Here is a 17,439-nt window from a genome sequence, read left to right as displayed (position 1 = left end):
AATAAACTGGTAAAGCTGTTGAAGTTTTATGGGAGGACGACGATAATGATGATAGCGACGAACCAATACTACCTGATTGTAGCACAGCGGTCTGGGAATTATGAAACATTGCTGACGTTGACAATGGTGTAGTAGAAGTAATTGTTGTTGTTTTAGCTATCATTTGATGCCTAGCAGGTGGTTTTTGCATTTTCACTGTACTTCTATGATGCAATGTAGGGTAAACATGAGGGGTTTTATGTGCATTACTTAACTGATGATTATCAATTGTAGGGATTGAACAAGAAAGCTTGATAGAATGCGACGAAAAGTTAATCAGAAAAGAAGAGTATTATTATTATTAATATTATTATAAAGTAGGTAATCACTTTAGTAGAACAAACATAACCGATACACGTGTCAGGTTCTATGTTGAATTTACTATTATTTTCAACTCGCTGATTGTAAGTAGCAGCATTATCCTAGTGTTGATATCTACAATGAAACTCGAACAAAGTATTTATAACTACAAATGTTAGCAGTCACTTTACAGACATAAACTAAAGTGGAGACCAAGATGAACCACGGCGAGACTATAATTTATGGATTAACCAATCAGGTATAAGACAACAGGTCTCGGATTTTGACGCGAAATTCACTCATCCATTTGACTAAATAGCTAATGTCAGTTCGTGATGAAAACCCTAAATCTAATTCCTCACACTGGTTTATAACCATTATTTGGTCTTACTTATTAGGTGAATACTCTCAAGGTCACTTTAGGGCCGCTCAAAGACCGCCTATAAACTATAGTTTCAGCGACTCCATAAATACTAACTAGACTTCACTATCTATGAAGCGATGACAAACGCTTTTATTTTCTATAATAAATCTGGTATAATCCAAAAGTAAAATACAGAATATAATAAATATATTTTTGTTATATCTTAATGAGTAGGAAAATTGTATGTCTGACGTTTCGTGATTTGATGTAGGCCACTTCTTCAGAGTAAATGTATGATCAAAATTAACTCAACACAAGTTTAAATAACAGTTTCCTTTGTACTAATTAAACTTGTGTTAAATTAATTTTGGTTATATATTTACTCTGAAGAGGTGGTTTACATTAAATCATGAAACGTCAGACATACAATTTTCCTACTCATTAAGCTATGACAAAAATATATTTACTATTAACTCTCTACCAAATGCTCAATTTATTTGAAACTATCAAGTTCAGCCATGGTATTGATACATACAGAATACAGAATGTTTCGTTTTCAAGTCGCATTTATTACAGAGTTGTCTCAACTAGAGTGATAATGATAACCAGAGAGTGCCGGACAGTTGTTTCATCCTAATGACTACAAAATTTCTCTGTTTTTCTAATCAAAAGTCGTGACTAGTAAAGTTCAGAGATAATAGGAATGCAAGAATTGCTATTAATAACATTGGATGATCGACACGCAATAGCACAAAATGATTTAAGTTGGATTTGTAACACTGCAAATCGAATCATTGATTATGATGGTTACAAGTTTGTTTCAAGATTTGAAGATTTGGGTTCGATTAGTGGTTAGGGTGATCGGTGCACACCCCTGAAGGATAACCCCATTAAAGTAAAACTGTTCAATGCTACCAGTTTTTCAATTGAGCCTCAACTGAGATCGACCAAATGACGAATTCAACCTAAAAATAAAACTAATCTCCATAAAACTCTTTCAATATAGGTGTTAGAATATATATATAAGAATTAAAGGAAACCCAGAGAACGTTTTTGATTTGCCCCCAAATGCCCTGGTATGGCCGAGAGTAGGGAGGGCCCGCCCTACCTCTCGAAATACTCTAACACGGCAAAGCGTATACAGCCTCTGCCACGGAAGTCCACATAAGTCGTACAATTATACTTATAATGATTCAATAAATAAGTCATTTAAGAAATAAGACGAGGATTAATTAATTAAGTGTTTGAAAATTACAGGGGTCAGAACAAGACTGAATGATAAGATGAAGCCAAAACCTATGAGGGATAATTATCCATTTGATGAGTATGAGAAAAATGAATAGTATATTTAATAAATAAGTAAGAAACTTAATCAACTACTGAAAAAAGTAATAAAAAATTACTTATTAAGACTATAGGTAGAATGGAAGTTAAAGCGTGCCATTTTAACTTACTTGTACTTGTACATTAGGACCAACTTCTTTTAAAAATCGAGATAAATCCTCTGGACGATGATGTTGATAATAATGATAAAAATTAGCACCTCTAGATGTTGAACTGAATGAAGGTGAATTCGATGAAATCACTGTTGTAGCATTTAAATTCAATAAATTTGCATTCATATTTTGTGTACTAGTAGTATCTAATGATAAAGATTTCCTAATCATTGATTTATTCGGAATTACATGTAATAAATGATAAGTTGGATTATGATTATTATGACTAGCTGTTGTAGAAATGATAGTATTATTATTAGTAGTGGGAGAAATGCTAAGAGAAGAAGGTAAATTTTGTATACCATACATATTTTCATTGATAAAAAATGTATTCACTTGAGGATTCGAATCCGAGTTCGACATAGGGTTGCGATTAGTTGCTGATGAATTCAGTGAATACACAGCAACTTGATTATATAACTGATGTTGGATAAGGCGCTAATTGAGGAAGAAGGTTATAAAAGTAAAGAGTATACACTATATTTAAAAAAAGTTGATGAAACATTAAAAAGACTATCATAAAAACGTCTTTAATTGAGGGTTATAGTTGAAAACACCCACAATAAGACAGAATATTCAACTGCAGTCCCCAGTGCTTTTAAAGATAAACTAATTAGGTCTATATTTTTATTGATTTACTAACAACAAATATATTACACTAACCTGTTCGACAGTTAACCTATCTTCACAAAGTCAACAAGTTCCACCACTTACAAAACATCCCATTGAATTTACTAATAAATTAGTTTACAAAATTCAGTTTATGAAGACAGTTGTTACTAGATTGAGCTGTGTACGCAGCTCCGGACAACCTAAGCGAGATCCACGAAGTAATCACGGTCAGTCAAGTTTTGAAAAACAAAACTTTTTCAATTAACTAATTCACTAGATGAGTACGAACCATATTCCAAGTGTAAAGGTTACTGATACTAGCCGGTTGCCCATATCGAAGTGGATGGAAAGGGATTCAAACCAGAGACTTATTGGCTAGAAGTCCAACACTCTAACCACTACTAAACAGAATAATACACAATGGCTTAGATGCATTCAGTATTTGTCTTCAATTTCCAAACTATGTTACATTTTTAAATCAATGAATTCATACTTTCTCAGAGAATATTATAAATGAATAATCTTTTCTACTGCCACTGCTAATAATGGTACTTTATTCTAATGTGACATTAAAATAACATTAATTTTGCTTACTCTTTCTTAGATGAAATCATGCAAGATAGTATGTTAACTTTTCTCTTTTAGACACAAATAGAAAGTATCTAATAATAAATAAATCAACTAACTAATTAAGTAATGAACTCACTTTACGTTGTTCGGCTAATAGACGTTGATTATTCAATTGATTACGTTGACTTGCTGCAGCTTGTTGACTAGCTAATGCGGCAGCCACAGCAGCTCTATTCACAACATTCGTAATAGTAGTGGTAGTAGTAGCAATAACACCACTACTACTACTACTACTACTACTACTACTACTACTACTACTACTACTATTATTATTATTATTATTATTATTATTATTGTTTCCACTATTATTACGTCGTAGTATATTATGCCCACTACCACTTGTCATCTGAGGTGAATAACTTGACCATGTTGTACAAGTTGTAGTCATTAAATTAGTCATTGCTATTTATACAAATAATAAAGAAAGAAAGAAAGAAATTATCTTAAATTTGTTAATTTCTAGAACACAAAAAAGAAACAATCATAGGATAAAAGGTAAATTTACAACAATAACAACAACAACAAAAATCAATTTTTTCTAGTCAACAAACGAAAAACTTCAACAGAATTAATGTACTTTATAAAAGATACCAAATAACTATTAGAAAAAAAGAGAGAGAGAGAAAGAAAAAAAGAAAAAAGAGAAATATTATGCTATTTATCTCTATCTGTGTACATAAATCAAAGTGCATAGTAATTCATCTAAATGACAATAACAATCAAACATTAAATTAGCATGAGATTTAAACAATTTCGAATAGTACAACTACTAAAAGTAAAATTAACATCAGACAATTCAACAAGTTTCATTGTGTTTTAGAACAAAAGCAACAGTCAAAACTATAATGAATTTATGTTAGGGTAATTATTACTACTATTATTATTATTATGCATAATTATTTCTTAGGACAATTAATAATAAGCTTAGAGCATTCAATTCTCAATGCAAAAGTCAGTTTCGAACACTATCCCATCCATCTTTGCCTTTGGAAACAGATTTGTATCATTAGTCTTCCTTATGAATAGAGTAAAGGTTAAAGTTGAGTACATAAACCTGTGCTTGATAAACGAATAACTGATGATACACACTGAGAAATTTGGAGATTCTAAAGTTCTTATTTTCTCTGTCAACTAAGATAATTAATAAGCATTGCTACTGAATTTTCTGACTCTAGAGGTCAATAAAGGATTCATTATTAAATGTGTTTTATACAGTTTGATGATCTACTTTGAATTACATTTGATAATTTTGTCCATTGATATCGTAAGAATGTGAAATCTCAGTAGGCATTGCATGTCACTGAATCATGCAGATATACGACCTTCTTGAATGTGATTTTACATAAGAATAAAGCAAATTATGTGATGATAGATGATATGGAGAACCAATTAGAAGGACAATTGATGGTAATAAGAGGTGGCCTAAAACAGATGTGCATTCCATTGGCTAAGAAATGGGTCGATCTCCCAAGGATAGAGTGGTATATATATATATATATATATATATATATATATATATATATATATATATATATCATAACAGTGAAATGGTTACAGTAATATGTTGGCTCACCACTATTATAATTTGGATTTGAAATTTATATTAATTGTTTAACATTAGTATAAGATATAAAGCCAGATTCATAAACAAACGTTGAAAATAACTGAGATAACTTGCACAAAACTATAAACGTATTAACGAGTAAATAGTGCCCACCAGCACCACTAAAAAAACGTTTGTTTACAAGAAATGAAAATTACTTTTTGAAACCATAGCAAGGAGATTTGTAGTTCAAAATGAAGACGTTTAAATAGTAACAATATAACTATCAGCAGCAACTAACTCGATACCTTGCCCAAAGATCATGCCTAACAATCATATCTTAATGGATTGAAGAATGGATAAACTACAAGTTTATTCCTTCGGGTCATCCTTAACACCTTATGTTTATCTTTAGGCTTGTACTTATTTATTTATTTATTTGAACACATAAATATTTTTACAAAGCGCCATCGAATACATATGCGCCACATAAGTCATTTGATTTGTGTGTGGGTTGTGATACTGCCCGGGTCCCTAAAACGAAGCAGATGGTTTTCTTAGGGGTCACAACTGGAGCCTTTGACCTAAATCTCTAATCCACAAGACAGTGAAACAACGTTAGTAGATCCAGTCCCATGTTAACCGGTGACCAATAATTGGTTCATACGCCTTTTGTTTCCTTACGATCCTGGAGCCCATATACACCATTGGTTTGCAATCAGGGTTTTCCAACTCCCCTAGGTGGATTTTCTGTACACACCAACAACCCAGATAAAGCACCAGACATTTGCTTTTCATCCTCTCGATTTCGTAAACAACACTCCTGCCACTAGAAGACAGTGAGTAGGGCTTCCTTCTCAGTGGTTGTACGCACGTGGCCATGTGAGAGCATTTCGAGAGGGAGAGCTGACTCTCTCCCCACTCTCGGACGTACTATGACATTTGAGGGCATGTCTGTATTCTGAATGTATGTTATTTCATAAAAACGAGTCATTTTGGTTGGTGGTCTTGCTTTTAATTTTTAATAATTCAGGAGCTCAAGTCAATAATACGGTCCTCCATAACACAACTAAATTCAATTCCAATGACTCAAATTCAGACAGTGTATTGCGTAGAAAGACAATAAACGTTTTGGACAGAATGTAAAGACTTAACTAGCCATAGCTACTGATATGACGTGGTGGTCAAGCTAACACATCGAAATGACCCAAATGATCTATAATAACTGGGATGTTTGTTTTTTTTTAGGGTTAAACCATTATAATCTGAATAACTTTAAAGTGCCGAATTAGAATCAACGGTAAATCTGTACACACGACTGCACTGTGATATTTTTTGTAGCCCGTTGATCTGACTCCAATTTGGATGAACATATGAATATGTTGTGAACATAAATCTTCCATTTAACTCCATATATTACCTAAGCTAACCCCGTTTGTGTGATGGTGGTAATATAAGGGTTGCATTGGAGGAATTTATTCCAAACATTCGTTTATCTAGACAGACATTCAGAATAAGAAGCGGGAAAGCGAACAGAAGCGGATCGGAGAAGGCGAGTGAGTCAACTCGATTCGACCAAGAGTAACTCAACATTTATAATCAGACAAAAATAAGTTACAAGCACGTAATGAACAGGGTAAGCACTTAACACACATACGCTCATATAAAACAGTATTAAAAAGAGAACAAGTGGCTTGAGAAGAATGTATAAACTAGTCTGTCCGGAAGCTAGAATAAATCATGTGGGTTCGACTTAGTACCAGACACTACAATATGACGGGAGTAAAGGGTTTTCCTCAGATAACCATAATCTGGAGTGACTTTATCTCCTGACAACGAAAAGAAGAGTTTAGAACAGGTCGACTTCATAAAAACCTCATCTTATTACTACATGGACCTCGGGAGTAAGACCTTTGCGATATCGAGCTAAAACATAAAGAACCATTAATAAAAATGCCGTATGTGACCGGTCTCGATCAGTTGTTTCCTTTCTGTGGTTTAGTTTACTTATCAAGTACCTCAAGGTACTTGTGGGAAACTGGGATATAACAATTGTCTGCACACTTCTACAATCATTCCATGTTAACGATCAAAATATCCAACAAAAACTCCCTGAAAATGATCAAAATATATTACATCTACAAGAATACAACAAATTACCTAGATCTGGCACTGGAGTAGTATGCTTCAATGACACTATTATATCGTTTCGCGAAATTGAATAATCAGGAATATTACTGGATAGTACAGAAGTACTACTATTATTATGATCATTGATTTTTACAGAATATCCAGGATATTCTGTTACAGTACCGTTGTTACTATCATTATTTGATGATGTGACTGGCAACTTTTCCGTAACTAGACCCTGTTGTAATTGTTCACAGATACGGGCAACAGCCTTAGCATCATTTTGCCAATTAACTTCATCTCGATGAACAAAATCACCATCAACACTAGTCATATTATTATCACCAGTATTATCGATTTGATGATCAGATATCGATGTGGATGAAGAGAATCTCGACCTTTTAGAACTGGGTGATTCACTTAGATATGGCAATGGATTATTATTACCAGCTTCTGTACTAGAAATAATAGAAGTATTGATGGTAGAAGTAGTAGTAACAGCAGTAGCAGCATCACATTGATTAGGATGACAATATTCAGCATTTTTATTATTTCTTTCTAATTCATCTCGTCGTAATATCTCACATAAAATTTCCACTTCTTCCGATATCTCTTTCGATGAAGTGGATGGATGTCGTTTGGGTAGATCTAAAGATGAAGAACATGATGAACATGTATTGCGATTATTCTCTTCTATTAGAGCATCATTAGGATTAGTTATTGCTTCATGGATTAACTGTTGTAGATCATCATCATTCCATTCGACTGGAGCTATTGAATACGACGATGGTGGTGGTGGGAGTTGTTTTGACGGACAGTTGTCAGTAAGATCAGTAGAAGATAAAGCTCCACAACAACAACTAGTAGTAGTAGTAGTAGAAGTACTAGCAGGTAATCTAATGGAAGATTGGTTGTCGTCGGCAATCGATGTGATTTGTAAGCTTTTAAAAATAGAAGAGAATCAAGTCCGAATTAGAATAGTATAGATAGGTTGAAATATCTTATGAAACAAGACACTTGTTTACCATACTAAAAATAATGAAAAGATGTTTTGATGATTTAAACACCTTAGTCCCTATATTTCGGCTTAAGCAATTGTTATATAGTATCACAAGTTCTACCAATGAATCACATTATATCATAAATTATGAGGAATTTAGTTACTTAGATTGTGTTAGATCCGAGCGAAGATTAAATCACGAGTAACTTCTAAGACATATTAATTGATTAATATTATCTATACATTCTTATGGTATAACTATTCAATAATTAGATTATGTATATTTATATTCCTCTTATTATAAGCTTTATTTTGACCTCTATATTATTATTGTACGACTTACGGTTCTTAAGTTAGGTTCAGTTTATTAACTACTGCCTCCCACGTTCACAGTCACTTTTTGGCTTTGTGTACAAATGTTATTTCCTATTTTATGGTGCGTTGCGGTCTGTTTGATTGATATATAAACCCCAGTATGTGTGAAACAAATTATTCGATTCGATTCGCATAGTGGAAGCTGGTATTGGTGTTCTGGACTCAAGTGGACGGGCTAGGCGGACGTAGAACCAATAAGGACGCAGGTTGCCCATACCGGTCGAAAGTCATTCAGTCAGTCAGTCAGTAACAACGTAGAACTTCGTACGTACGTACATCAGTTCGAGTTGCCACACCACATTAGCACAGAGATGCAGTTGTCGATTCAAATCCCATAGTGGTAGAGGTAATAAGAGTATAAGCAGTAATCGGGAAGATTAGGGTTTGGAGATGTTATTTAAAGAGTATAATCCAGTGAAATAAATTTGGAAAGAGGAAAAAAAAGGGACATGAAGAATTCAGAAGATTAGAATTTGGGAGAACACAGAGAGTGGATGCACCTGCGCCATTGCAAACGATTTTGAGCCATGTCATTCATTGGTTTGGCACAGTGCTAAGATTGTATAAGTCGTATTTTGATTGGTGGATAAATCACGTGATAAAAAGCCAGACATAAAGTTATAGCAGAATGCACCTAGCAACTTTACTGAATTACAAATCAATTATCATATAGTGTAGAAAGGAAATGGTTTTCTTTTCCCACTTCTACAATGTTCTGGAAAATCACACATTTCTCACTACTATCAAGTTACAGTCCCTCTGCATCCAATATATCTGCTTAATCATCCGTTAAATTATGAGATAATGAGGGAATAATAACCATAATAAGATGTTATCAAGATAGAATCTTGAATACTGAATGTTCTGATCAGGCTTAAATCAGAATACATTGATTGGTCCTTTTTCAAATAATTAGCTCCCGCGAATTGATTGAGACATCTGATGTATGAATTCTAATACCCTTACTATAGGGTCTTCTATTGTGCAGGTTACTGAAAGATACATTGTTAGTTTTACATTTTGTTTTCGACTTGGAAAGAGTACAGAAAAGTATTGTGGTTCAGGAATACTAGACGGCAATAGAATAAAACTCATTTGTCTGGTCAGTCAGTCAGCTACAACGGAGGCACATATATGTATCGGTTCAAGTTGCCATACCTCATTAACACAACAAGATGAACACTCGATTCACAGTAGTTAATTCAGTGGTGCTAATATATAAAAAGAAAGATTGCAATAAGGATATAGTACAAAAAGAAAGAATTAGTTCGTTGAAAGAAAGATATGAAGCAATTTTAATCTCATAGTTTAAAGGAAGAAAGAGAGTGTATACACCGACGCCATTGTGACCGATTCTGAGCCATGTCACCCACAGTCTCCAACCATTGATTACGATAGTCGCGCGGACCCCAACCACGTAGTCTGCATCTACCAACATGTCTCAGACTACAAGTTAGTGACTTTAAGCACTGATGCCACGTTTTGATTCGGCCACCCTAACTTTATTCCAACCATACCGAACACCGGTTAGCATTGCGCGTCGTGGTAATCGGTGGTGGGGCATGCGTAATACGTGGTCTAACCATCTCAGTCGATGAAGATTCACAACCTCATCAACTGATTTACTACCATTCCCTAATACCCTGGGCCTAACCTCACTATGACTTACCCGATGATCCCAGCACATGCGAGCAATATTTCCAAGGCATCTGTGATCCAAGTCTATGTACTCAGATATTTTTGATTATAAGAACTAGTGACATATTATGTGGTTACCCCATTGAAAAATGAAAAAGGGTTTTCTTTTCCCCTTCAATTCTTTAATTATTTTAATAGGATCTTAGTTTTTTTGCAATACTAAACTATGATATCTGCTTCTTCTGCTTTGATATGTTAAACTAGGTAAGTAAAAATTGATCAGTAATGAAGCCAAGACAAAATTGCATTGATTACAATTCAGTGACAGATTAGTGGAATCGACGCAATCATATAGAACGCTACTCGAGATTCAAATAACTTCGTACCGTGGTAGGGATTCAAATACAATGAGAAGCAATAGTTCTTCGCAAAACCGCAGATATGTTCTTCCACTATTAAAAATAATTTAGCATAAAGTGTGGATTAAAGTGCCCAGTTAAGATTTTCATTATGGTTAAGATTAGTGATATTGAACGACTTCGTACCGTGGTAGGGATTCAAATACAATGAGAAGCAATAGTTCTTCGCAAAACCGCAGATATGTTCTTCCACTATTAAAAATAATTTAGCATAAAGTGTGGATTAAAGTGCCCAGTTAAGATTTTCATTATGGTTAAGATTAGTGATATTGAACGACTACCTAAGAAAGGGCTTGCGCAATCAGTAGTCAGTCAATAAGAACCAAGGTAAAACCTGGAACGTATGTGTACTACTCCCAAGTTGCTATAACACAGTCAGATGAAATTATTAAGATGACTGCCATAGTATTAAAAGTAGTATAAATGGCGGATAGTGTGGAACCCAACCAGGTAGTTTGGAATCAATCAATCGATGTAAAAACTGGCACAAACGTACGTTCGTCCAAGTTACTATACCAAATTAGCACGACAAGATGAAATTAACAAGGTGAATAGCGAAGAAATGGAAACAATGTAATAGCAACGATAGTGAGAAAGATTAGTCATTTTCTCTTTATAACCTATATGAACGATATCTCAAATTCCTTTGGAAATAGTACACCTTTTCTGTAGGCCGATAATCCTAAGAGAGCGAATTTGTTTTCTACTCATGAGTTTATTCATAAAAAAATTGTGTCTATATAGCGCTCAACAAGCTTGTGTTTTTGGTGCGCAAAATGGAAATCGAAATTTATCTCTGTTAAATGTGGATGGATCTGCTTTCATAACCATTTTTTCAATTTTGATTACACCATAAAAAAGTATTATCTTGGTTTAATATAGTGGTTAAGGGTTCCGATATCCTAACAATCTAGACTTCTTAGGACATGTCTCAAACACAGACTTTGTTGTCTTGATGAATTTGAGTTGTTTACTACGTAATGCAACAATGACCAACGTATCTTAATGTACAAAGTATGTACACGACCACTTCTACAATACTGCGCTTTTATTGTGAGTAGTGTTCGATTAAGGGGTGATCTTACGTTGGAATCTGTCTATCGATGCTTTACACTTCTTATTGTTGAAATTGATAATATTTAAACTACGAATTCAAATGTACTCAGAGCTAGGACTTGACCCTTTATACAAGAAGTAAATTGGAAAAATCTGATCTTCTACCTCGAAATACTGAATAAACTGTTTTACATCTGATCGCACACAGAGACCATTGTCGACTCAAATCACATAGTGGTAGAGATAGTAAGAGTATAATCAATAATCCGAAAGATTAGGGTTGGAAGATGTTATTTAAAGAGTATAATCCAGTGAAATAAATTTGGAAAGAGAAAAAGAAAACGGATATCAAGAATTCAGAAGATTAGAATTTGGGAGAACACAAAAAGTGGATGCACCTGCGCCATTGCAAACGATTTTGAGCCATGTCATTCTGGGTCTCTAACCATCGTTTACTATCATCTCGTGTTCCCCAACCAGGTAATCTACACCTGCCAACATGACTCAGTTCACTTGTCAGTGACTTCATGGATTTGTATCATGTTTTGGTCTGGCAGCCCCTAGGTTTCTTACAACCTACTCCTAAACCATAAAACATCACACGTCGGCATAGTCAGTGGTTGGGCATACGTAGCACATGTCCCAGCCATCTCAACTGATGAAGTTTCACTACTTCGTCAATTGATTTGCCATCCTTACCTAGTACCCGTTTCCTAACAACTGCATTACTTACTCGATGATCCCAGGATAAACGAGCAATGTTTCGAAGACACCTATGATCAAATACTAGTAACCTACGAATATCCTCTACTCTCACCGACCATGTTTCACTGCCATAAATTAGGATGGAACGAACTGTTGCACAGTAAACACGTCCTTTGGTTGATAGACGGATATCTCGCCTACTCCATAAATGACTCAAGTTGACAAAAGCTAGTCGAGCCTTCTGTATCCGTGCTGAGATTTTGTCACACACCAAACCACAATGAACGACCAACCTCTAAACGACCAAATTCGTAGGAATGCGAAATCCATCAGTTTAGTCGATATCACGAGAAAACCGTTCTACAAAATTAGAGAACTTATCGCAAATGCAACCATGCTTCCACGATAAGACATTCAAGCACCAGTAGTATCACAGTAGATTCATCAGACTCGGCAATCAAAAGAGTCTTACTACAGTGGGTTAACGACACCTGGCAATCTTTAGCATTCTTTCATAGATAGTTGCAAGAAAGTGAATCGAGGTACAGTACCTTCAATAGGGAACTCCTAGACATGGTATTATACTGTACAGCACTCTCGGCACTCTATGGAAGGTTGAGAATTCACTCTGTTTACCGACCACAAACCTCTCACTCCCCTTAGCTCGTCTTCAAAGAAGTACTGCTCTCGAGAATCTCGACAACTGGACTACATTTCGCAGTTTACTCTAGATATACAGCACATTTGTGGGGCTACAAATATAGTTGCAGCTGCTTTGTCTCGCATAACTCCCTTAAACGGTTACCAAGGGACCGACCTTCTTAAGCTCGACCAGCTTCAAAAAGAATACATTGATCTTCAGTGTGAGTTATCCTCAACAACCCTTAAACTGCGCATTAAAAAGATGGGAACATAATCCAAACACTTTGACAGCTGGAGACCCACAGACTTATCAATCTATTTACTATCTTTGCTTAATAGTGATCAGAAAAATATATATATATAAATTAACATGTTTTTGATTCATGTTTTAAAATTGAAAACATTCTCTAGCTCAGATAGATTCCATACATCACGATGTTCATGTGACATAGATCGAAAATGATCAGTGTCGATTTTGATTTTGCCGAACATCTTGTTGTTTATAGTAATATTGCATACTATATTTTCCACTTTCATAATTTTATTCATTTCACTTTAAATCGAATATTTTAATTTGTATTGATTTGAATTATAAAACTATGGAACAACATGAATAAAATGGAAGAATAGATGACATATAAACAATTAATACCCTGAGTACACTATATAAGATGAGGATGATCATGATCATGATCATGAGAATTGAGTATACAACAGTGTTACAAACTAACTTACTTAATTTTAAAAGATGACATATCATCATTACTGCCTTCTTCTTTACATTTATTAATCGTGGACAAAGTATTACGATTAAATGATACGTTTGAATAATTTTGAACATTAGCCACAGCATCTGATATTTCTTCTGGTTCCAATTGTGCATCTAATAATAACTGACATATACTAGATTGTCCAGGTATTAAATTACTGGTGGAATTATTCTCTGAATCTTTACTTGTTTTTACAAGATATTTATCTTTACTTTCTAATTTAGATTTTACATTAGAACTAGGTGATAATGTTGACCAGGAAAATGTTGACAATGTATTTTCATCATTAGGTTGATGATCAGAAGAAGATGATATATGTTTACTGAAAGCAACATTATTTGAATTGATGAATAGGCCTATTATAGTAAATATAAGTAAAGTGAAATGTCATACAAGTACAAATATTGTGTTGTCAATAAACCAATATAATTCAATATAATGATTAAAATGTTAACCTTTCTAACTACTCAATAGAAATAATAGTAATCACATAAAATCATTAATGTAGGATTAAGAATAACAACAACCATAGTAATACTCTATGACAAAAGTCAGTAAGAATGAAATGCCTAAAAATCTATCGACTCTGTTTAATATTGAATAGTTAGTTGACTATATATAATGTAATCACAGACTGACTTTACCTAGACAACCATTGGAAAAGTATGAAATAATTAAATAGTTAGTTGTCATTTAGGCTTAATTTATAACATTTCAGCATATTGTTCATCAGGAATTGATTATCCGATATGTAATTAACACACTTTAGATAGACGTTTTCAAATAAAATCATGAAAAGAAATAGAACGATACAATGAATTAGACAATTCAATTATCACAATGATGTGAATCATATAACAGTAATAAATACATTAAAAAATTTTAATGAATACCTTGATTTCTCGTAAATTTTTCACTTGTTATTATAGAAGGTGGATTTGCCGAAAGACAATAGTCACTTTGTGAAATATTCGAACTGATTATTTTGTTTCTGTCATGTGAAGTTGTCATGTTACATTGAAGATTTTCATATCCATGTGTATTTGAAAAAGATTTAGTAGATTTACAATGATAATCATTTTGTTCAAATGAAGAAGTATATTTAGGAGAATCCACTGAAGAATACGATATTATATCGGAGACTAATGGAAAATCTTGCAAAAGAAGTTGTGTTAATGACGTGAAAGGTGGACTAGGAATTACATCTGAATTATGTTGAGCTTCAGATATACCAGAATTTTTTCTTGTACTAGGCGGAGGAACTTCCTCAAATTGTGAAGCATGTCGAGTTCGTTTATTACCGGGTGATATATGTGCACTGAATGGCGATGAAATTGATTGTGTAGTTGCAGGACCACTACGACATCGTTTACTAGTATTTGTCGTTGGTTGATTGTTGCACAGATTATCTAGAGAAACAGCGATTAATCGACATTCCGGTTGTCGATTGTTTAGTTGTCGTTGTACATTATTGATGTCAGATCCAGTGTTTGTAACTATGTTAGAAGTGTTTAAATCAGTTGTATCTGGAACAAATTGAGAAGTCATAGCTACAGAACGTGGTAATGTTGGAGAGGATAACTTCAGTAAATGCTAAAATAAATAAAAATATTCATGAAATACTTATTGAAGGTCCATTTACATATATCACTATAACACTATTGCCAACATAAAACAACACCATTTATCATTCCAAATTAATTTCCAAATAATATGTTTTAAATTTCATCAGTCTGTCCTATATTTGATTTCATTAAAATACAAAACGTTAAGTGTATGGTATAGAAATGCTGGCTAGACCTCACCAAATAGTCTGTTCTAAAATACAATTGTAGAATTTTTGCACTGAAAATGTAAAACAATTAACTGTTTAATTCTCATGTCTAAAATACTATTACAAGTAAAGATAAGCATACATACACCAACGCATTATTTCAATGCAGAAGTTTAAACCAGGGTTGGTGTTGAAAGAATCAGGTTAATTAATGAAACTTTCTATGGACGAACAGTTATTCTGGCTAGTGTAAAAGTAGGTGAGAAGAATGTTAGACATAGTATCGATTCATGACATCATGGACTGTTATCAGTCAAGTCAGTAGAGAGATGTATACCTCCTGCGTTAATGTGCGTATACAGTAGTAGTAACTAATAGCTGAAAACTTTAATTATGTAAAAACCAATTGTAGTCATTGTTTGGTTTCCTCTAAATATTGAGATGTGTATAGTAAAAAACTAAAGAGAAATGGACACGTGAATCGTCCCAATATAATAGTTCTAATTGTCAAGAGTTCGTTGTCAGGACACTCGGTCTGATCCACTCAGGGTCATAAGTGAGCAGTTGTCCAGTGCTCCTTAATCTTCGATAACATCCTAGATGAGATCAATCCATGGCGAATTAAAATTAAAAATAAAACTAATCTCCATCAAACTCTTTGAACTAAACTTTGACAGAATCAACGCGAGACAGAAATCAATTAATTTTATGAAAATACTCAATTGACAGATTATATTGGAAGTGGTAATGACTTACTCCTCCATCATAAGTATTTATATCTGTATGATGCCCAACAGAGTGATTTTTTGCTGGATGCAGTAAACGCTGTTAATAACAAAAGAGAATAGAAATAAAAAATAAATCGGAATTCAGTCAATAATATATTTTAGGATAATAATAATAATTAAATTAGATCGATATTAGGAAAAGCGAAATAAGTTGTTTACAGTGTATCCATTATAAGCTAAACCTACATTTCGCTCGCTCTCTCAGACACACTCATTTTCTTAATAAACTAACCAATAAAATGAGTACAGTTTGGCAAAGTAGTAAGAGTATAAGCAGTAATCGGGAAGATTAGGGTTTGGAGATGTTATTTAAAGAGTATGATCCAGTGAAATAAATTTGGAAAGAGGAAAAAAAAGGGCATGAATAATTCTGGACATAACTGGCTGAGCTAGGCGGAGGAGAGCAGGACCAATCAGGACTCTAGGCCGCTCACACGTGTATTATGTGCCATTGATCTGATCGATAAGTCACTGCACATTAATCGGAGGTCACAAGTTATAACATAAGGATATACAAGTACTGATAGTTTATAAATAATATAGAGTTGTCTATGGTAAATATAAGGAAAAGTTACAGTATCATTTATTTTAAAAAATTTGTCAAGAAATTTAAAGTAACAAATAGAAGTTGATAATGTTTCACGTAGGACCAGGTACATATATGCACTGCTCCAAGTTATCATGCCTCATTAACACAAGATGAACAACAAATTCATAGAAGTAGTTACATCAATGGTAGCTTGGACCGATGCATTTATGTACCTAGTCCTACGTTGTAGATGACTGACTAAATGTTTCATGGTTTGTCTATAACATCATTCTTTGACTTACATAATCGACAAATTCGATTATTGATAGAATACATACAAATAGCATAGAAATATGACAGACTTAAATCATATTAATAGTATCCTACAGAAGTTTACAATAAGTCACGTGTGTATACTGGACTCAAATAGGAACTCAGAATTTTATTATTTTGATATTTTGTTGAGACAAAGACTAAGAGGCATTTTCTATGCAAGACCAACCGAGAATAAGTGTACAAACTTTAAGGTCGAATTCTACTCAAGAGGAATAGATAATAAGTTCATACTCTTTATCCACGAGACTTAAATGTGTATGCACGAGGACACAATTGATAATGAGTTCAATAAA

At 33.8% G+C, this 17,439-nt stretch overlaps 1 protein-coding gene across 1 annotated transcript in view; it reads right to left on the bottom strand.

Moving 5' to 3' along the window:
- The window catches only part of MS3_00010247 (uncharacterized protein), a gene marked incomplete at both ends in the record, with an annotated part of 93,278 nt that overhangs the window by 36,835 nt on the left and 39,004 nt on the right, over positions 1-17,439 (bottom strand). The window contains 7 exons of the mRNA XM_051218606.1: positions 1-289; positions 2,158-2,637; positions 3,518-3,843; positions 7,145-8,055; positions 13,685-14,075; positions 14,613-15,312; positions 16,250-16,318. The exon at positions 1-289 is cut by the window's left edge and continues 133 nt beyond it. Of these exons, the coding sequence (XP_051075508.1) occupies positions 1-289; positions 2,158-2,637; positions 3,518-3,843; positions 7,145-8,055; positions 13,685-14,075; positions 14,613-15,312; positions 16,250-16,318 (3,166 nt within the window). The remainder of the gene's footprint in view (positions 290-2,157; positions 2,638-3,517; positions 3,844-7,144; positions 8,056-13,684; positions 14,076-14,612; positions 15,313-16,249; positions 16,319-17,439) is intronic.

The sequence above is a fragment of the Schistosoma haematobium genome, chromosome 1 (assembly GCF_000699445.3).
Source record: "Schistosoma haematobium chromosome 1, whole genome shotgun sequence".
Classification (NCBI taxonomy): Eukaryota; Metazoa; Platyhelminthes; class Trematoda; order Strigeidida; family Schistosomatidae; genus Schistosoma; species Schistosoma haematobium.
This window is presented reverse-complemented; position numbering and strand designations above follow the sequence as displayed.